The following is a 21,062-nucleotide window of genomic DNA, read 5'->3' on the forward strand; positions in this document are numbered from 1 at the left end:
AAACCCACCCTTCTGTCAAACAGCAGCTTGGATAAGGCCCACTCAAAAAAACCCACACCTTATTTTTAAAAACAGCCACTATTTCGCAAAAAAACAGCCACGTTTCCAAGCAACAGTCCACTCACACAGCTCGCATATTCCAGAGACAGAAAAACAACCTCCCCACGTCCACACAGCCCAAACCTGGTACCTCTCCCCAGCCCCAGCATCCGAGCCCGCACTCACATAAAAGCTGATGAAGCTCCAAGTGAGCCGCAGCCGGGTTATTTATTTTTCCTGCGAGCCGGTTTGTCTGTCAGAGGACTTGAAATACGGCTGCAGTCAGGAGTTATTACCCCAGCCGCCCTTCTCCCTCCGCAGCTTCCACCCTGCAATGCTTTTGCTTAATAACCACACGGGAGCTGCCATCTCTCCGTACGGCCCCTCAGCAGCCTTGTTTCTACCCGATTTCCAGGCTTTTCCCCCCAGAGCCATCACAGATCCAGCTTTTAGCTCCATGTGGGGACTTGTTTCTGCTGATACAGGTGCTGCCAGAAGGATGCTGCGCGGATGCTGGAGCATCCCCTATGAGCACCCATGGGTGCAACCACCTGCCTGGCAGGGAGAGCATCATCCCAAGACAAGCTCAGCACCAGGCCATGCACATTTGAAGGGTCTTCTCTTTGTTTCTCCTTGGTACCCAGGCGCATCTCTCTTGTACCAACAGCCTTCACCCAACAGAAAAGGCACAAGCTCCATCTCCTGCCAATCCTCTGCCATCAATGCACTTCCAAACCTCACAAGTCCCCAAAAAGGAGCTAAAAATACAGATTGCCAGCAGAATGCAGCACTTCCCCATCACCACACTAAACCTTTGTCTTGCAGAGACGGACTCTCCCTACGTCCCCTCTTCCCAAGCTCAAGCAGCCATGTCCATCCCATCGCAGCTGCTCACCAATGTATTTCTCTCTATGAAGAGTTCACCTACGGCTCCTGCCCGTCCTTCTCCCGGCTCCAGATGTGGCAAAAAGGAGCAGTTATTGCTGAGGAGAGGCAGATAAAGGGAGAAGCCACCCCAGGGAGGTGGCCCTCGGACAGGATGTTTAGAGCCAAACACCCTGCGGGCCGGTTCAAAGTGGTGCTGAGTCAACCGGCTTTCACAACCCGGGACACCTCGTGTCTGCTATTAACCAAAAAAAAAACTCCTGGAGTTTGCCACAAAAATCAGGAAGAGCAGCCAACTCCCGTTCCTATGGCAACAAGGTGTATTCAGTTATTATGTTGGCTGTTTTTGGGGAAGGAGCCAAGAAGAGACAAGGCTACAGCATCACCCGATGTGGCTGGGCTCTGCCATCTCCAAACTGGGCTGAGAAGTAGGCAACAAACCTTTTAGGGGTGTCTTATACACAACGTGACTGCAGGCAGGAGTATTTGGGACCAGGAGCTTGCAAACCAGATCAAATCCCTTGTGAGCGCCATCTCCGAGCCCACCGCAGCCAAGAGGAGGGGGACGATGACCCAGCGCCCCCAAAATACAGGGGTTGGCAGGACACAGCAGCCTGTTTCTGCTCCTTTTCACCAATCTAACAAGCACCCACAAACACAAGCACTCCAGACCTGCTGCACACCCATCCTCAGCACCTCTCCAGCTGCATAGATGAGCAACACAAGTCCCTCTTTGCAAATAAATATGTCCCCTCCAAAGCACTGAGTCGATGATGCAGAAACACTCTGGAGCCCCACTCAACCCTCCAGCCACCTGAGGACCATTAATAACCTCTCGGTGCATTCCCAACTCCAGGTTGCAACCACACGCACGTAACTCCTCATGCAACCAAACAGCAACCCCAGCAGGACCACAGGATAAGCCGTGCCCAGCCTTGCCAAGAGCCATACACAAGCCAGCACCCCAAGGCTGGATTAACACCGAAGCAAACCAGCCTGCACAACCCTCCCCAAGGTGATGGGCTGTTCTCCAGCACAGCCAAAGCCACCAAGCCATAGCCAGGAGCTTTCTATTTTCCTTCCCATTATCTCCATATCAGCAAGTAGGAGGAAGGAAGGAAAACACGAAGCTGGCATGCAGCCGTGCTGTACACCCGTTGCTCACCTCCAAAGGCACTCAGGGAGCAAAATGCATTTGCACATGTGCAAAAAGTTTCTGTAACACCATTAACAAAGGGACTTCCACAAACAAAGGCAGTTTCACCCAAACTAAAGCTCTAGGAGCTTGCTACCACATGAATCCCAAGCACAGAGAGAGAAATGCAACCCCCATAGGAGCTCTTCATTGCAGATCTACCCTAAAAAACAATATAGAAAACCAAAAAGTATGTACCTTGCTGGGAAAAGAGCAGAAGCACCACCAGGGACTTCTTAGCAGCTCAGTTTGCCTTTCTGCAGCCACCCAGCTCTCTCCAAACCTTTACCCCAAAAGGCAACTTAGCACAAAGCTGCTTCCCAAGGAGCATGAGCCAAATTCTTAAGGCAAATGGGCAAACACAAAGCGGAAGGGCAGCAGCTGAAAAGGGAGAGGAGGAAACGAGGCCCAGGTGAACCCCATCTGCTCAGGGGCTGCAGGGGCCTTTTCCCCTGCGCTTTAAAGGGCCAGCAAAAAATAAAGCCCAAAGAGAATGTTTTATATTAAAAGGGCAACTTATATTAAAATACCTGCTAATCAAACAGTGGAAAAAAGTTTTAAGCATGTGAAATACTTGAAGAAAGGGAGTTTCCAAGCATCTTAAACCGCCCCCACAATAAAAACGAGGGTGAAACTGTGACAAGTTGTGGGGAACAACAGCCCGATGGGGGGTACCCTGAGAATGGCAACCCCCCCAAGTCACACACAAAGTCACTAAAATCACTGCGCTATGAGACTCCATTACAGATCCTTAGCTGAGGTTTGGAGTATGATGGGATTGTACCGACACACACCCGCCTTGGTCTTCCTCCCAGAGAGACTGAGATCTGTGCCCTAAACCCTCTGTTGTATATGATTTCTTTTTTTTTTTCATTATTTTTCACTTTTTTCTCCAGCTGTACCTGCAGCATCCTCTCCCTGAAGAGCATCATCGGCCTCGGCGCTAATGAGCAAACGCGATAATGTTCGCCTGCTTCCTGGGGGTGGTGGGAGGCCCAATCTAATTAAAGGTTTGCCAGCAGCTCAAGCGCTGCAGATGGATGGTTGTTCGGGAAGTGCAAAGGATTATTATTATTATTGTTATTATTATGACAAATGCTAACACCGGCTTTCATCAACAGGCAGCAAGAGGAGGTGAAGCAGGCGGGATGAGCACAGGCTGGGCTTGTTCTGCTGCCCACACCATCCTTTGAGCCTTACATAAACCCGGGAAGGGTGGCAAGGACGGATCCGAGATCCTATCTCCGCTCAAGCTTGTGGTCAGGCTGTGCCAGAATCCTTGATGAAGGGCTTGTCTGGAGGAAGAGCCGGCTGCCAAGGTATTTGGCTGGGTTCCTGTGCAGGAACAGGTTGGGTATGAGCATCGGGAGGGTCGGCAGCTCCTTCCTGCCTCCCTCACTTATTTTGGGAACGCCGGCAGCCCCCGCCTTGAGCAACAGCGCCCAAAAACATCAGGCTGAACACAAAACAAAATCCACCCCTGAAATGTCACCATATCCATTTAAATCCAGCTGTGAATATGGTGACAAGTACAGCCCAGCTGCACCGCCAGTTTCGAGACGCTATCTAATAATGCAGTTTATAGGGTGAAAAACGTAACCCGAGCCGACTGGTGGCTATTAAAGTTATGCTAAAGGCAATACTGCCTTTAGGACTATCCTGACATGTCTATCACACCTTTAGGACTATCCTGACATGTCTATCACACAAGAATAAACGTGAGGGCGGCTTGTGATTGCACCTCACTATATATTATAATAAACCATCTCTGCACAACTCACCGAGCAACCTTCACACCCTCGCTTGGGTCCCTGAGCTGTTTACAAATGTGGGTTTTAGCTGCAACGGAAATCCCTAATTCTCCCCCAGAAATCCCAGCACCTGTGTTTTCTCCCTTAATCACAGGCTGGATCTCTCCTCCTTCACTGACCTTCATACCTGGGGAAAGAATGTGCTCCCCAGTCGGAAAACAAATTAGCGAGCGCTATATTGACGATCCTGGGATGTTTGTAGGAGCGGGGAGTTAATGAGGTGGAATGAAACTATTCCAGACACCACGGGCCACCGAGGGGAACAGCGTTTTGTGGCCACAACAGGGGCCAAAGCAAAACCTCAGGGTGAAAGGAGACGGCGACTCGATGAAGGGCAACCGTGTGGAATTAAATAAACCCCCTCCCGCCTTCAAAAGCAAGGGGTGATTTTATAAACCAAGGTCAGCTCTAATCTCGGCTGGAAATAACCTCTGATTTTTGGGGGTGGCTGCAACCTGGAGCAGGTTCCTGCACATCCAGCTTTGCCACCTGGTGCTGCCCTCGTGTGGTTGTTTAATGGAAATAGCGATGCTTGGGTGGTTTTCCACAAGAAAATAATGCAGATATAATTCAGAGCACCACGCAAGGCCTTTGTACTGTTTAATTAAGCTGATTTCTGTCGCACAGCACAGTAGGTAACTCAGCTTGTCACCTTGCAAACAGGGTTTTCTCCGCAAAAGTGCTTTTTCGAGGGGAATTGGTGCCTTTTCACAAAACTATTCCACTTGGCAGAAAAGAAATATCTGCAAAACGCTCGCCGTGTTCTGCAGTTACAACTCATGAAGTGTAATTGTGCAGTGTTTATCAGATGGATTTATGGAGGTGTTTGGCTGCGCTGCTTAATTCTCCTCAACCGAGCCTGTTTGCACCCCTGATATCCAGCCCTGTGATGGAGATGTAGGAGCGGCGTTCAAGGAGAATCTTTATAGAGCTGTTAATGAGCAATAAAATCCAGGTGTAGCCCCTTCAGTGTGCAACAGGCTCTTTGCACAAGGAGAAAGGGTGTTAAAAGGTGAGATACATATACATATATCTATATATATATAGAGAGAGAGATGATAAATAGATATAGATAGATAGATATAGATGACAGATAGATAGATAGATACATACATAGATACATAGATAGATGATGATAGATGATAGAGAGAGAGAGAGAGAGATAGGTAGGTAAGTAGATAGATAGATAGATAGACAGATACATAGATACATAGATAGATGATGATAGATGATAGGGAGAGAGAGAGATAGGTAGGTAAGTAGATAGATGATAGATAGATAGATAGATAGATAGATAGATAGATAGATGATGGATAGATAGATGGATGGATAGATAGATGGATGGATAGATAGATGGATAGGTGGTGGATAGATGGTGGATAGATAAATGAATAGATAGATGGATGGATGGATAGATAGATAGATGATGGATAGATAGATAGATGGATAGATGGTGGATAGATGGTGGATAGATAAATGAATAGATAGATGGATGGATAGATAAATGAATAGATAGATGGATGGATGGATAGATAGATAGATGATGGATAGATAGATGGATAGATAGATAGATGATGGATAGATAGATGGATAGATGGTGGATAGATGGTGGATAGATGGTGGATAGATAAATGAATAGATAGATGGATAGATAGATAGATAGATAGATAGATAGATAGATAGATAGATAGATAGATAGATAGATGATAGATATTTTTTTAGTCCCTGTACTCACTACCGGCACATTTCCCTTCTATCTAGGTGACATTTCCAGTCACTTTTTTGCAAGAAATGAGCTGGCAAAGGCAGGCTAACAACAAAACTGGTGCCTGTTTCATCTCGCTTTCCAAGCCAAGGGGTTTATTTTCAAGGGAAAACTGGGCCGTTCTGTGAATCCCTGCTGCTCAGCCGTGCATCTCACAGCCCTTCAGGCTTTGCAGGTCTGAAGGATGGATTTGTCTAAGCTATTATTACACACTCTATAATTTATCAGACTTAAATTTAAGGATATTGGCTCAGCGAGGATTTTTATTTCACATTTATTCACTCTTCCAGCCTTTAAGTGAACATGAAACCTCGTAACAAAACCCTTCTTCAAAGCTCCGCTAATAAAATTTGTACTGTGCACAATCAAGCCGTGATGTTGCAAATTTGACATAATCTCACATTTAACATTCTTTTGCTCTTCCTCCTTGGGATGACACCTTGGTCGGGACCTCAAGCCTGGAGCTTTCCCTGATTTCAAAGCCTCCAGGCTCTTGGCAAAGTCATCTGGCCAAAGGACGCCCTCCATCGCTATGGAAACACACGGGGGACGAAGTGATCTCATCACGCTGAGTTTCTGCATTTAATTTTGCTGCTAAAAATCACTTTTTTGTGCTTGTTTCAGAGACGGCGATATTCTGGAGGGCACGAGCCCAACGTGTGTCCCAGCAGCAGAACGGCGACCTCTCTTCACTCTTCCAAAACATAAATATTTCATTAGACTCTATTTATTTTTCTTCTAGACAACAGATTCTTCGTGTATTTGGAGAAGGAGGTTGCACCTTCCTCACTCTTCATCGGACCCGTTCAAGAAGGCGGCTTGGGAGCTCGTGTCGCGCTTCTGCTGCCGGACGCCCAGCCCGATGTAGGGGTCCCCGCTGCCCCTCCGGCACCTCTGGATACACCTGGGACACCAAAGGAGCAAGAAATCACCTTTAACAAAACCCTACACTAGTGAAATGCACTTAGAATGAATACGCGGAGGGGAATAAAGTGTTATAAAGGTTCTAAAATGCTGGGGGTTTGGGGTTTTTTATTGTGTATAAAATCTATTTGCTTGCAGAGGCTGGACTAGCTCTTCCATAGCCTGTGTCTCAGCATCCCTGAGATGCTTGCAGGCTGCAGGAGCACCCTTAAAAGTGGGATAAGATCCCCTTGGGGCTGTTGTACCTCTAATAACTCGGTGACTGTCAGCCGCTCCGAAACCCTTGCAAGGGAGGGGACGCAGTGTCAGACGGTCCTGGTAATGCTTTGATTTCTCTATCAAATTAAAGTTTGACTTCCAGCCATTAAATAATGCAGAGAGGGAAAAAAAGAAGTGGTGTGACTTGCAGGAGCAGCTCCAGGGGCTCAGTTATTTGCCTTCTCCATATTTAATGCCCATGCCTCTGGCTGACACTGCTTTGCATTCTGTGCACTCGGCAAATATCGCGCACGCTTCTCGCCGTGCCCTGAAACTCACAGCGGGCAGGGGCTGCTTATTCAGCCGCGACTTTGTGCTCCAGGATCAACTCAAGTACATCTGCACCTCACCCCAGCCATCCCCAGCCCTCTCTGCTGCTCTTTGATTGATTCCCCAGCCGTACCAGTAAGCGAAGGCGAAGTTTACAGCCAGGATGGCCACAGCGGCTGCCCAGTGCCAGAAGAAGCACATGGTGAGGAACATGATGTTGCTGTGGTCCTTCTCATCCCATGCAGGACCTCCGAAGGGTTGGAACAGCACGACCCCAATCTGGGTGGAACAAGCAATTTATTACCTCGAGGGGAAAAGAAGAAAACAGAAATCAATGTAGTGAAGGCCTCCAGCGTCCCTCTGTCCATCTCAGTTATCACCATGACACGTGTGGTGACCAAGCGACTTGAGCCCTGACCGGGATAGCGGGGTTTTGCTGAGATAGTGCTGGTCTCATTAAAGTCCAGCCTTGCAATCAGAGGCTGCACAAAGCAAGTCTGCATTTTGCAGTCTCTTCTTTCCTGTACAATATCCAGATATTCCCTCTGCATTGCAGCCCCCCAGCCATCCTTTAAACACCCCAAATTTAGCATTTTATGAGCTCAGCCCAGTTTTTCGTCTCCATTTGAGTTAACGCAGGGGTTGGGAACGAGGAAGGGAACTCACATTTCTTTTCGGCAGCCTAGTTTGGGAGTGGTGATCCACTGATTTCTTTGCTTCTCCCACTACCTACCAAAGCAATCGCTGGCTGCATTTTTACTCAACCATTTTATTGCTTGGTGGGGTTTGCCTCCCTCTTTCCACTAACCCAGAGGGAGTGCTGCAGGGTGCATTAGACACATTAAGCAATTAGTACTTGGTCGTTAGCTCCTGTAAAACATTGCAAGCGCTCGCTTTTGTTGTTCCCCCCAGAGAAGCAATAAGCCAAGACAAACAGCTCTTTCAGCAGGAGCAGTCGGCAGCGGTGACCTGCGATCAGTAAATTTTCATCCTGGGTTATGATCTATTTATGAAGCACGCCTGGCGAAATTATCCTTCAGAGACGAGCGATTGATAACGTGATGTACGGCTCATTTTCTTCCTTCTTGTTGTCGCTTTTTTCCCCATTGCTCCTCAAGAGGAGGTAGAACCGACCTGCCAGAACCAGGTGCCTTGGACGATGGTGGCGCCGGCTCGGAACATCTCCAGGACGATGTTGTCACGGAGGAAGATCTCCAGCATGGTGCTGCAGGCCCCCAAGAAGACGACGATGAGGAGCAGGGAGTGGATGTGCTGATCCAACATCGGGCGGTGGAGGACGTGGTAATAGAAGAGACAGCCTGCCGAGATACGCACCATGCTTAGAGTTCTCTTCCCATGCTGGTGTCTCTTTCAGATCACCCTCCTCTCATAGCCAGGCTCCTGCTTCATTATTGCTAAACTTCACCATTTTATTTGGAGCTGGAAATGATATTTTTTCCCTTTTCTTACAAGCCAAATTGTGCCTGTTGAGCTGCCCCTGCCACTTTAAAAAACTTTGATACTGTGGAAGGGAAAATAACAAATGTGCTTTCATTAAAGGGCTTTCTATATAAGCAAGAACTGTGTTTCCTAGTGCCTTTTCCCTGTGTGATCCCAGAGGGTCCTGAAATCCTGGCTTGTGAGACAGCCTGAAGCCAAAACGACATCTACAATGTGCCGAAGTCGGAATAAGTCGCTCCAATTTGCCACGTGCAATGCAAGCAGATGAGGATGACGGTGCCTGCAGTGCAATTAATGGCCCTCGAGGGGGGACGTGGGGCACGCAAACAGTTCTGCAGATGGAAGATAAATGCAGCATCCACCGGCCATTTGTCATAACGAGGAATCTCAGTCTGCTGCTTTGCACTCACCCCCAAAATCCCAAAGCCAGGACCTAGTGATGCCTGTATCTTGCTACAGACCACCCTGCGATAACACATCATCGACATCTCCCGTCTTTGGGGGCGTTCGGAGCAATATCTCACTCTGGCAAATTTTGGGTCCCGCTCTGACTCACCCTCCAACATCCCCCATCAAATTCAGCATCACCCTCAACCGACCTTCCACAAACACGGCCACGGAGAGCATGAGGCGGTCCAGCCCCTGTGGAACCACCGGGGAGATGTAGGTGAGGACGTCCACCACCCCGGAGAGCCCGTAGAACAGGTACATGGTGGTGTGCTGCCAGTTCATCAGCTTCACCCAGTCGCGGTTCTCCCCGCTGTACAGGTACAAGTGGGGACCATCCGGGACGAACTGCTCGGCCAGCATCCCTGCACAGACACACGGGGTGGTTTGTACGGAACGATGGGTGACGCTACCCATCTCTGCGGGGCGGGTTGGGAAGCAAGAACTGATGGTTTTGTGTTAAAGAGGGAGAACTGGATATAAAAGTCAGGCCTGACTCTATTCCCAGCTCTGGGAAGGGGTACGAGACTTGGGCTTTTCACATCAAAATCTATTAGAGCTCAAGACAAGATGAACATCCATCTGGACCAGTTTATCTGGAGCAAGGTCATCACTACATCACTACAGGCTGTGAAATTCCCAGCACAGTTAATAAAATATAGCCCTTACCTATCAGAGCAAAGGTGATTTTGATTCCCCCTTCAATGGCATCCGCACGCTGGAAACAATAAATCCTGCTGGCTTTCTTGTTGGCTTTCTGGCTGAGATACTGCAGTGGGTATTTCACAGACCACCAGAGCCCGAAGAGCAGGAAAAAACTGCCAGGAAGCGCGTGGCCCTTGAAATTCGCCATCCTGACAACCTCCTCTGACTACGAGGCAAAGAAAAACAACGTCGTTTTACAACTTACACCGGTTATTTGATGTAACGCTGGAAAAAAATGGGGTTTCCCTTGACACACATAGAAATGGGGAGGAGCACTGAGAAACCCTCCAAGGCTGAGAGGTGGGGGCATCTGGGACCTGTCTGAAAGTAGGAAATACCCAAAAAAGCCAGAGTCTGGACTAGTTCAGCAGAGGCCCCGTATCTGCTGCAATCTCTGAGACTTCCCAGCCTGAACTTTGCATCCCCCGCAATCCCTCCCAGCAGTAGCTCCGGCTTTTCTGACCCTTCTGCAGGTCCAAGCAAGAGCATCCGCCACGGACCATGGGCTTTTCGGAACCAGGCAGGACAGAAAATACACAGGGAAAACAGTAAGGTCTAGGGGTAAATGTCAGTGGGTTTCTTTAGCTCCTCAAACAGCCACAGGTCCAAACATTTTTTAAATTCCTGGAATGTTTTCAGCCTGCTGAAAAAAGAACCCACAACAAACCCACCCCATTTTGCAAAGCCAAAGCATTTTGCTAAAAATATACCTTCCAACTTCCCCCGAAAGCTGCTGGAAACAAACCATTTTGGTTCTGGGCAAAGAAACCAACTCTCTCCCTGCTTCACCACCTCCTCCCACCCCTTCTCTCTCCAGAGCATCACTAAGCCGGGCTTTACTCCACACAGAGCCTGGGGATCCCAGCAGAGCTGCTCAAGCCTCCGTGCCCCTTCGTGCTGGAGCAGACACTGCCTGGTTCATAGGAGAGCCAGGGGACACATTTCCTAGGAGAATTACAGCAATTAAACCCCAGCCAGCTCCTGTTTGCCATTTGCTGGTTTGCTTAATTAGTGGGGAGAAACAATTAGCTCTTTGATCTGGGCTGGAGCATATGTTTGGGGGCCTGGCCTTGGCAGAGTGGCAGGTCTGCTGTGGCAGGCTGATCAATTAGGATTTCTTTTAATTGATAGCAATGGTTCTGCTGCCGGCATCCGGGACTTTCTTGTCTGTTTAGCAAAGCCCCTTTCCATGCTGAGCTGAGCTTAACGCTGGGCAGAAATCAGCTGTCTCATGGTGTGGGTGCCATCCATCCACGTAGCAAGGGGCTCCGTAATTTGGTGCTGGACCTGACCTCCCCATTCCAGACATCCACAACCCTCTTATCCTTAAACCACCTTCCCCATTTTGGGCTTCAGTCCCCCTAAAATGCTTTTATTCCGCTTTTGCAGAAGTATAAATGATAATTTGTGCAAAAGGTTGGACGTGACCTGCTGCTGCCAGCCTTTGAGATGGGATAGCGGATGCTTTGGCTTTATAAATACCTGATTTCAGGTCAGTTTGTCCCCAGGACACCTTGTTTCACCCCATGAAGTCTGATACCATCTCCCAGAGGCGTCCGTCCCCAGGCAGGAAAATCCACTGGGTTAGATCAGACCTGGTTTAACCAAACCAGCAACTCAAACTAAGCAAACAGTGCCTGCAGCTCCATGCGGCGACAGGCACAGCTGATGTCCTTGCAGTTTAATCCAGGCTTATTCTGCCTTTACCTATGAGCTGCTGTTGTGGCTTTCATGCAAAAAACAATTTAGGAGGGGATTTAATCCAAGGATGGAAAAACATGGAAATATTATTTTCTAGCATATTGGCTTGCAGCTTTGCAGGCAGCTGTCAGCAGCGCTGCAAGGCTCTGCCTTATTTCACGACTTAAAAGGAGAGGTTTATTGACAGTGGGTAATTAAACATGAAATCAAAGCAAGACGCCGCTTACCAGCCATGCTCGCACAGCCCAGTGGGCTAACACAATAGTTTATTTAGTCCTTTGAAAAAGACAATTGGGGAATCAGTGTCCACCTGTATCCTGTGATTGAGGGAGCAGATACCTGAGCCAGGGCGATGGCTGCAAAATCTGCATTTTCTGGGTGAGCAGCAAACCCCATCACGTGTGTGCAATGGCAGAATATCAGGAAAATGAGTGAAAGCAGAACTAAACCAGCTGCAGAAGTACTGCAGCCACATCACGCCACATTCATGCCACAACTATAACGCTACCACAGTGATGTGTGTCAAATTATGTGGGACGGGGCGAGCTTGGTGGGGTGACAGGGACCATTCCTGCTGCCTGTACCCTCCCGGTTGCTCACAAGCAGGAAGCAGAGCAGTTTATCTGGGATGTGCGCTCAGCAAAACCATTCCTCCTGCTTCTCTTCCTCCTCCGAAAACATGCAAAAGGTGAGCGTGGGGGGAAAATGTTTTCAACTGTGAGTACCCTGGGGCAAATGTAGCCTTCATTTAATCCTACAGCACCAAATGCAACGAGACTTTACAATCCACCGCACTGGGGAGAAGAAAAAGCTGGAGGTCCAGCTGATGCTGGGGTTGGCAGCAAGCACCACTATTCCTGGGCATCCCTGCAAACCCTGACTTTGCCCCGTTCCCTTCTCCTCTAACCTGCACGTCAGCTAACGCACCCGCGTCCCTGCTGGCTTGTAATTAATGCACTTCGCCCCCTGTTTATTACGACGCCGGGCACCGCGCCGGCTTAATGATTTACTGTTTCTTCTGCTCTTATCAAGCCCTGAAGGAGCTGGTTTCTTCTGGGTTTGTACTAATGCACCCAACCACCCCAGGAGCAGCGGAGAGGATGGTAAGGACAGATTTTTCCTCTTGCAGCCACAAATAATCTCCTTACAGCCAAACCCTGGGCCCTTTGAGTTTTCCAAAGCTCTCGTTTGCTTTATCAAGGGTTTTATTTTGTAAAGGTTTTATTAGCGCATCATTTATTGGGGCATCGCTTCTGTTTTTTCCCCAGGTTGGAAATGACAGTCTGAAGTTCACCCTTTGCAGCCGTCCCTCCCCCTGCAAATACCTTTGCCCCTGGATCTCTGCAAATCAGGCAGTTCACCACAGCAGAGCTGTTTTGCTCGCCTTGGGACCTGCTGCCCGACCCTTGGAGCGTCTGTGGGTGGCAGGGACAGGCCCCGGGGAAAGGCTGACTCAGTGAGCAAGGGAAGTGGCTTGGCTTGCGCAAAAAGTAAAAGGTCTGAGCTGGGCAATGCCACTGAGGTGCATGTCTGGAAATAATGAAGCTATTTCCAACCTTCTAGAGGTGGTTTGGGTGTCCTCGTGCTGAATTTGGGACTGCAGGAGGGCGCCAAACCCCGACCTACAGGCTGACAGCAGCTTTGGCCGAAAAAAGCCATCTTCCATCAGCCCTTTTCACACTCTCTATGAGCATCTCTGAATCCAGCATAAGCCCACAGCACAAATACCCCATGTGGGAAGGCAGAGGTCCAAAAACCCGAGGAGAAGACGTAGAAATATCTGCAGCTCCGCAGCCAGAAAGATGGCAAAGGAGATGCCCAAGAGACGTCAGGAGAGGCATCTCCTAAAAACATCAGCTCTGCCTCTCTCCATTACCAGCGTTTGTCTGCAGAGGCGCTTCGAATCCTAACAGCACTTCCATTACCTCCCGTAGGAGCTGGATCCCTAATGCATTAATGTCAGGCTTAAAACCCCACTCTCAACCATTTCGTCCCATTATCGTAGTTTTTTCTTCTCTCTCTGTCTCCATCTGCACCGGGGAGGGTGACACTGAGCAATCGTGTTATTTGTTATTAATACCCGTGAGCCCAGCAGTGTCTGCCAAACCAGGAAAGCAACTTTCCTGCCTCTGAAAGATCCTTAGGGGGTTTAGGCTCAGGTTTAAAATTATCATCATCATTGGAACCTATTAGGCTCAATTGCCGGGGAATATCTAAAGGACCATCAGGTGCTGCAGGAGCTTGTGCTGATTGACACATGAATCCCACTGTGATGGGAAAATTCACCATGGAAAGTTCAAACTGGGATGAAAGCTTCAAACTTGAGATGCTGGACCTCAGATCTTTCTAATAGACACAATGGACCTACTCGAAAAGAGACGCCAGGGGAGAGAAGGACCAAAAAGCTGGTGATGGAGGGGTTATATCAGTCTCTGCCTCTTTTTGGCTCCTATTTTATAAATCTCTGCTTTGGACTCTCCATCCCCACCATCAGGGCAGCAGCAAGAAGCAGCTCTAAGCTCCAGCCCAGCAGAGAAATGAAACAAATTAACCAAATCCATCTTAATTACAGGGGCTCAGAGCAGGCGCTTCGTCATCCTTTTGCTTCCCTTTACGACCTGCATTTGTTTATTTGTGGTTTTGAGGCGACGAGGTCTGACTTTAAGAATGATCTGTTTTGGGAAACGCGCGTTTACCACCGTAAAAGCCATTTTTCTTTGCCTCTGCGTGATGCCCAAGGGACTAAAGCGCTTTGAAAAGGTGCTGGTTGCCATGGGACTGGGCGCTGCTGTGATGGGTGATGATGGAATAGCCCTGACTCCACCAACCCCTACTACCTCACCGGTACCGGCACAACACAGTGACTCAAAAATGGCATTACTGCCACCAGCAATGCTGCAAAACTCACTATTTTCCAAAGGTGAGATGATTGCTCGCCCTAAAATTGTCCCAATTACCCCGTGACAACAGGCTAAGCAACCCACCCTGCTTCCTTCAACAGCCCTCGAGGAAAACTGCCCAAGACAAACTACTAAAGAAACCATTTGCATTGCAATACAGCTCAGATAGATTCAGTTATTCAGCTTAAACCCGTAAAGCTGAACCTGTTGAGTGCTGCAGCCAGCCCTTGGTTTATGAGATAACTGTGGCTGGCCGACACAAACCCCAGCAATCGCTACGAGCGCTGGAAAAGCAAGACATTATTATTCATTATTAAGTGAGAAGCTAGCAGGAAAATTAAGAAGCCCTTCTCCAGCAGCACCCTGCGCTGGGAAACTCTGATTTCCTCCTAATCTGCACATTTTTGGGGTGGGAAAAGAGACTTTTCTGGGTAATTTTACAAGGAGGGGAGGGCAGGGAGGGCAGGGAGGGAGTTTCTGGTTCAGCGCACGCAGCAGGGATTTCGTTTGGGCTGTTGGGCAGAGCTTTGGCATTTCACTGGGCAGCAGGGAGCTGGCAAGGGGTTTGAGGGGTTTTGGGGGAACCCCTGGCCCCCCGGCCTGCCCTGCTTTCCCCTCCACCTGCTCTTGGGCCCCACAATATCTTGTTTGTTTTTCAACTTCCTCCTTGGAAAAAGGTTGCTGGGCTGCCCCCATCACCTCCCAGTAACAAACCCTCCTCTGCTCTGCCCCACCGGGACCCCAGGGTGGCGGGACACCCCAACCCCTCTCCTCCCTCCCTACAGGGCTTGCATGTCCAATTTAGGGGTCCCCTCGCCCTTTATCCACCCGAAGGGTGGGCAGGTGGAGCCCCTTCCTCCCCAAACCATGGGGGGTGAGTCCCATGATGCAGGACGATTTTTCCCCTCCTTCCCAACACGAAACCCCCTCCCGACCCCAGCCAGAGGAGCTTTACCTGCCCCGCTGATCCCGCTGCCGCTCACCTGTGCCCAGGTGAGCCGGGCTCCTCCCTGCCCGCAGCTCCTGCCTCCTCCTCCCTCCTCCCTGCCAGCCCCGGCTGCTCCAAACCCCCCAAACCCCTAAGAAAACACCACCCCTGCACGCACCACCTGCTCCAATTCACCATTTTTCTCCCCCAAACCCCACCTGCAACTTCTTGTGTTGAAACAACTATTTCAACCTTTTTTTCCCCTCCCCCCCAAAATCTATTTTCTCACATTCATTACGATTGAATTTCTTTCTATTGGTTTCCCCCATCGCCCACCTCATGTGGGGACACCCCCACCCCAGCTCCCCGCACCCCTTGGCCGCAGAACACAACAATGTCTTCCGAGCGCTTCGTTTTCTGCGCCTCCCAGGTCGTGATGGATGATCCTCCGGGATTCCCCGTCTCATCGCCCGTATTTCAGCTCCGAACGCAATTTTCTGACCAGGCCTCCTATAAAACATGGTTTATTCTTAATAATACTTTCCACTTTCATCTCCAGGCCTGCAAGTGCTTTACAAATGTTCAATAATTAACCCCCACGACGCCCTTGGGAGAGAGGTAAGTGTTATTATCGCTATTTGTAAGGGAAGCACTGACAAAGCCTCCTGTGCAATAGCCCTGGGTTTAACTCACTTTTACAGAGCAGCGCAGGTACTTACATCACTGAGAGCAAATACACCCGCCGCAGGGAATTTCTAGTAAGAAAGCTGAATTTTAATGTTTTAGATAGATCCACCCTGGTTTATAAATGGCTGCACGGTTAGAAACGCTGTCTGGCAATCCCCTGTCTTTTAGAATTATTATTATTATTATTTTGATGTATTTAAAACCAAATCCATTCCCTCACCCTCTTCTGCAAATGATGCTTGAACAGGTGACTTCTTGTAAAAATAATGATCCATTCATTCATCTTTTCTCAGTGCTCCTGGAGGGGATCCTCAATTCAGCCATGGGGTTGGATGCCCAACCCATGCATGTTTAATTCAGGTGGGGGAATTAAAGTTTTCCAAGAGCAAAAGCTGTGGGCATTTTTCTCCAGCCAGGCAGCTCCTCCATTCAATGGTTTAATGAACGTCCTTGGTGCCTGCTGCCATTTTAATGCGTGTCATGCAAGCCCTGGAATAAATCAGGATGCTGCAGGTTACATGGGAGGCTTTACCCTCCCCAAAATCCTACACCTGAAGTTGAGGTTGATAAATAAATGGGAGGAAAACAAGTAGTGAGATGGAGGACCTTAAAACATGAGGAATTAGTTGCTGCCTTTGTGTAAGCCCATGGAAAAAAACCCCAAAACAACAGAGCATGTTAAAAAATGCAACTGGAGCACCAAAAATGCCATGTAAAATTCTTGGTCACTGCTGATGAAGTTGCTGGACTTGGTACATAAATCCCACAGCTCCTTTCATCTCAAAAGCCTGAGTTTAGCTAAATAAACTGAAAACTTTGGCTAAAGCTGACTCTGGAATGGAAATTTGCCCCCACCATATGCTCTCCTGCATCGTGTTAGTGTTTTTCAGCTACCAGGAAATTTGCACCATCAAATATTTGCAGAACCAAACCACGGGGTGTGGATCTTACTATAAGGGAACAAATAACCTCTTGGTGTGTATATATTGTAGTGAAGACCATCCCTGAGCTGGAGGTGAAACAGAACCCAACCTCAGCAAAACTTCCACGTGGTCCATAGCAACCATTTTGCAATAAACCACGTCGAAAACCAAAGTCAGCTCTGATTTCTCTGCACAACTGCAGCTCTTCTCGGCTAAATAAATCACCTTTCTTTTTCCCCAGGCCCATTTAAAGGGAGCTGCTGCAGGCAGAGGGAGGAACACCAAATAAATAAACCTTCCCAGAGTTTGATATATTATTTCTTTTCCTTTTTCCTTCCTCCTCCAAGCTGCCATTGAGAGTGGAGCAAGGGCACACCTCGGTGGCAGAGGGAGGAATGTCACCTCCCCAGCCACCCGACCCTTGCAGTTCATACCCACGTCTCACCTATTAAAACAAGCGGCATTTCTTTGGGGATTCCCTGATCGTCAACATCTGGAGCTGGATTAAATGTCTCTGACTGCTGGGGAGGATTTTGGGGACGTGAAACTGCGAGGGACCGGCAGGATCAGATGTGGTGGGTGCTTTCATCTGAAAAGAGAGAGGGAAAATTAACTTGTTGTCTTGACACCAGGCTAAAGGCTTTAAAGAAGGTTTGGGAGGTATCATTGTTAATACTGGTATTTACTTTTTCTCCTTTCCCATATTTGTCATCAATTTTTGCCTGCCCAGCACTCCAGCTCCACCTCTCTTCCCTGAGCAAAGATTGGCAATTTCTGCGAATACTCAGCATCCCATCCAGCCCTAAAAGTTGCGTTTCATCAAAATCCCACACCCAGCGACAAGAGCCAATTCAAACCCTGATAATTATTGACCTTAGCAATAGAAATCCAGCCCAAATGTGCTGCAAACCAGCATCTCTGCAGGTGCTGCTGTCCCAGTCTTGTGGACCAGATGCCACACGACGTGATCAGACGTGTCTGCGATGTGCAGAAACGAACCCCAGAAAAATGTGGGAACACTAGGTGGAGCTGAGGGCCTGCAGAAAGGCTCCTGCATCCCCGCCGAGGGATGCTCAGGGGTGCGGGACCGGGGTTGCATCCCCATTTCGGGGTTGGTTCGCCACCAGCCCTGCACTACTGGTGAGAAGCTCCTTGTGTCACTTTGTCACCTCCCTCTGCTAAAGGCACTTTGCAGCAGCTGAGCTGTGGCACTGGTTTTAGGAAGACCGGTTCTAACTCAAGCCCTTCCCCTCCTTTTCTAGGGTTGTACTGGACATCACATCCCTGTTTCACCAGTGGGGAAACTGAGGCACAAGGTGAGGCATCACTTAGGGCAGTTTCCATGCCCACTTGCTGTCCCAAACTACCCAACACCATCACTTTTGCAGCGCGGAGGTGCTCCTGTGTTGTGGTGAGCCCTAAAACAAACACGAAGGGGTTCAAACCCTCCTTAAAATAAAAGAGAACTGCAGCAAAGCGCCTGTTTTCAGCCACCGATCTCTTTGGTGCTGCTGTGTGGATGCACAGACGGGTTTTCCAGCACACTCAGCCTCCCCTCTGAGAAACAAGGGGGCTGCTAATTAGGGTGAAACCCACTCAGGGAGACCCCCCTCCCGCTTCACCCACCACCTCCCATTCCTCCCCACCACCCCAGGCTCTGGTTACACCGCGGGTCCCTAAAGAGCATCTAAAATAATTGCGCAGTTGTCACCCTTGGGTAGGGGAAGGTGGGGGGGGGACGGGACTATTTTAAAACACCCGGCTTAGCCCAAAGGCCCAGCTGTCCCCGCCGAGCGCGGGCGGGAGCTTCAAAGTCCCCAGCGAGATGCTTGAGCGCCAGCCTGTCCTCGCCACGGCCAGGGAGCGGAGCCAGGCTGGGACCAGCTAATGGTGTTTTGACGTGTGGCTTCAAGAGCAATTGCTGGGGAGATGTGGGGAGCAGCTGAGAGGGACCTGGCAGTGATGGAGGGAGGATTGGGGAAGGTTTGGGGGGTTAAGAGGGAGGTTGGGAGAAGGATTCAGCCACGGAGAGGTTGCGCATCCTATTCAATTTTAGAAATAGGGGGAAAACACCAAAGCAGAGGGGTAAACAGGTGGGAGCCCAAAGAGACGTGGATCTCACCGTAGCTTTTATCCTTGTCCCATACCAGCAATGCAGCCGGTATCTCCTCTCGCCAGGACAAAACTCAGGGTCTGAAGGGAAAGAGAAACACATATAATCCCATGGGGCTACCAAGCTTTGACCGTGCCTTGGGTAGCCAAAAAACAATACTATTTCTGCTGCCTAGAGTGGTTAAAGCATTATCTGTGCTTGGCAGCCCTAAGCAAAACCCAGCCTGTCGTTCCCTTTGGTTAGCGTGATGCTAGATGGCTGGGAGAAGACAGGGATGCTGGGTCCATCTTGGCCTCTTGTTCATACTCTGCAAGCGAGCAGGACTGTCCTGCCAGTCACCTATTGCTGAGCCTGAATTAGCTCTTCTACCACCGTGTGACTAAAGAAAATGTGATTAAGGAAAGCAGTATTTCATCATGTGCTGTCAAACGACATCCATCCTGCTCAGACCTTGGCTCCATCACCTATTTAAGGTCTCATGCAAAGATCGTTGAGGGTTTTCCCACATGTCCTGTACAACAGACATCTCTGGATGACCACAATGTGTTATCCTGACCTTTCAGTTGAATGGGAGGGTGTTTTGCAAACTAAAATAGGGCCTTACCTAAAGCCAGGATAAACCATTTAGGACCTGCATGTTTTGGAGAGGCTTGAGCTCCTCACAAGGTGAACCCAGAATGATTTCCAGCACCAGGCAATATCCGTCTCTCAGCAGCTGTGAGCCATTTATTAGATGGGTTTGAACACTTCTGCAAAAGCTGAGCCTGAAAAAAAGAAAAAACAAAAGAAATTCTGTTAATTACCAGTCCATTTGGATGACGTGAAGCTGCCCCGGTCCATCATCTCGTCCCCTCCAGCCGCGGTTTGTCGGGTTTCAGGCTTTCATGCGGGGATCCCAGCAGGACCCGTGTTTCTCCCCATGGCCGTGGCAGCTGCAGCCGACTTCTCCTGTTACAGAAGTGGCTGCCGCCGCTCCAGGAACCATCTCGGCAGCATTTGTCGCGACGGCTTCTCGCTAATCTCTCTTTTCATTTGTAATTATTTTCTCGCCCAGGCGCTCCGACACCGGAGCCGTCCAACCGGCAGCCGCTCCGGAGCATCGTCCGGGATAAAAAAAGGATGCGGGGGCAGGATGGAGATGGTCTTGAGAGGAGGACCGTGGGCTTCAAAGGGGCCGGGGCTCCTCGGAAGGCGATTGAAGCGGGCCGAGGGATGGAGCCGCAGCCTTTGAGGCAGCCCGTGCCATCCCGGCCAAGAATAATTGAACAAATAGTTGATCTGGTGAACCAACAGCTGTAGGGAACAGGCGATTTCCAGAGGATTAGGGGAGAGCTGTGAAAGGGAGCTCCCACGGGAAGCCTAAAACCCTCATCTTGAATTCAACCAGCAAGAACACATGTTGGAGCCTTTGACTTACTTTTTGAGCAAATCTTTCTCTCCCTCCACCCTTTTATTTCCAAACTACTCCACAAACCAAAAAGTTTAATTGTTGAAGCCCAAGGCAGGAAAACGGGGTCCATGGGAGAGAGGTGAATTATTTAGTGGTGGTTGACTTCTAAATAGGGTTTTCCTACTTTATTTTTGCCCTAATCCTGGCAGGAGTATTACTGTAACGTTTTTTGTCCCCCAAGAATTACCATTTATCGGGTTTTAAGTTCAGCAGTCACCAGCGAGGCAAAGAAGGGAAGGAAACCCCAAAACAACCCAAATTTGAGGTTCTCCCCGCTTTCCCCCAGCATGAACCAGTGCCTTGGCCTAAACCACATCAGATTTCAAGACGGACATCTGGTGGTGTCACCACAGAGGTTTCCTCCTAGTCCTGGTGTGCAGGAGAGGACAGAGCTGGTGGAACGTGCTGAGCCAGTGGCACCCCCTTCCCTTCAAACCAGCCCCGGGTCTGCCCTCGGACTTCACTTGGATCAAGAGAGAGATGGAGTTAACGATCTAATCAGTATTTTTAGAAAACTAGTCCACTGTTGAGTATGTATTTGGCAATCCCTACAGCTGCATCACCAGCAATGGAGCCTTTGGGGATGGGTTTTGCCGGTCA

At 49.3% G+C, this 21,062-nt stretch overlaps 1 protein-coding gene and 1 long non-coding RNA gene across 2 annotated transcripts; one reads left to right on the forward strand and one right to left on the reverse strand.

The window, feature by feature from the left end:
* Nucleotides 1–5,930: 5,930 nt before the first annotated feature.
* On the reverse strand, nucleotides 5,931–20,258 carry LOC136111482 (transmembrane protein 45B-like). The gene is given in 10 exon segments (XM_071798766.1): nucleotides 5,931–6,599; nucleotides 7,281–7,426; nucleotides 8,282–8,466; nucleotides 9,208–9,420; nucleotides 9,725–9,926; nucleotides 19,022–19,092; nucleotides 19,617–19,658; nucleotides 19,661–19,776; nucleotides 20,063–20,234; nucleotides 20,237–20,258. Coding segments are annotated over 10 exon segments (1,287 nt in total). The 3' UTR covers nucleotides 5,931–6,481.
* LOC139825548 (uncharacterized) lies at nucleotides 12,494–17,469 on the forward strand. Its single transcript, XR_011735644.1, has 3 exons — nucleotides 12,494–12,564; nucleotides 15,849–15,907; nucleotides 17,247–17,469. It is a non-coding gene; the product is annotated as an uncharacterized lncRNA (long non-coding RNA).
* Nucleotides 20,259–21,062: the final 804 nt, after the last annotated feature.

The sequence above is a fragment of the Patagioenas fasciata genome, chromosome 24 (assembly GCF_037038585.1).
Source record: "Patagioenas fasciata isolate bPatFas1 chromosome 24, bPatFas1.hap1, whole genome shotgun sequence".
Taxonomy (NCBI): domain Eukaryota; kingdom Metazoa; phylum Chordata; class Aves; order Columbiformes; family Columbidae; genus Patagioenas; species Patagioenas fasciata.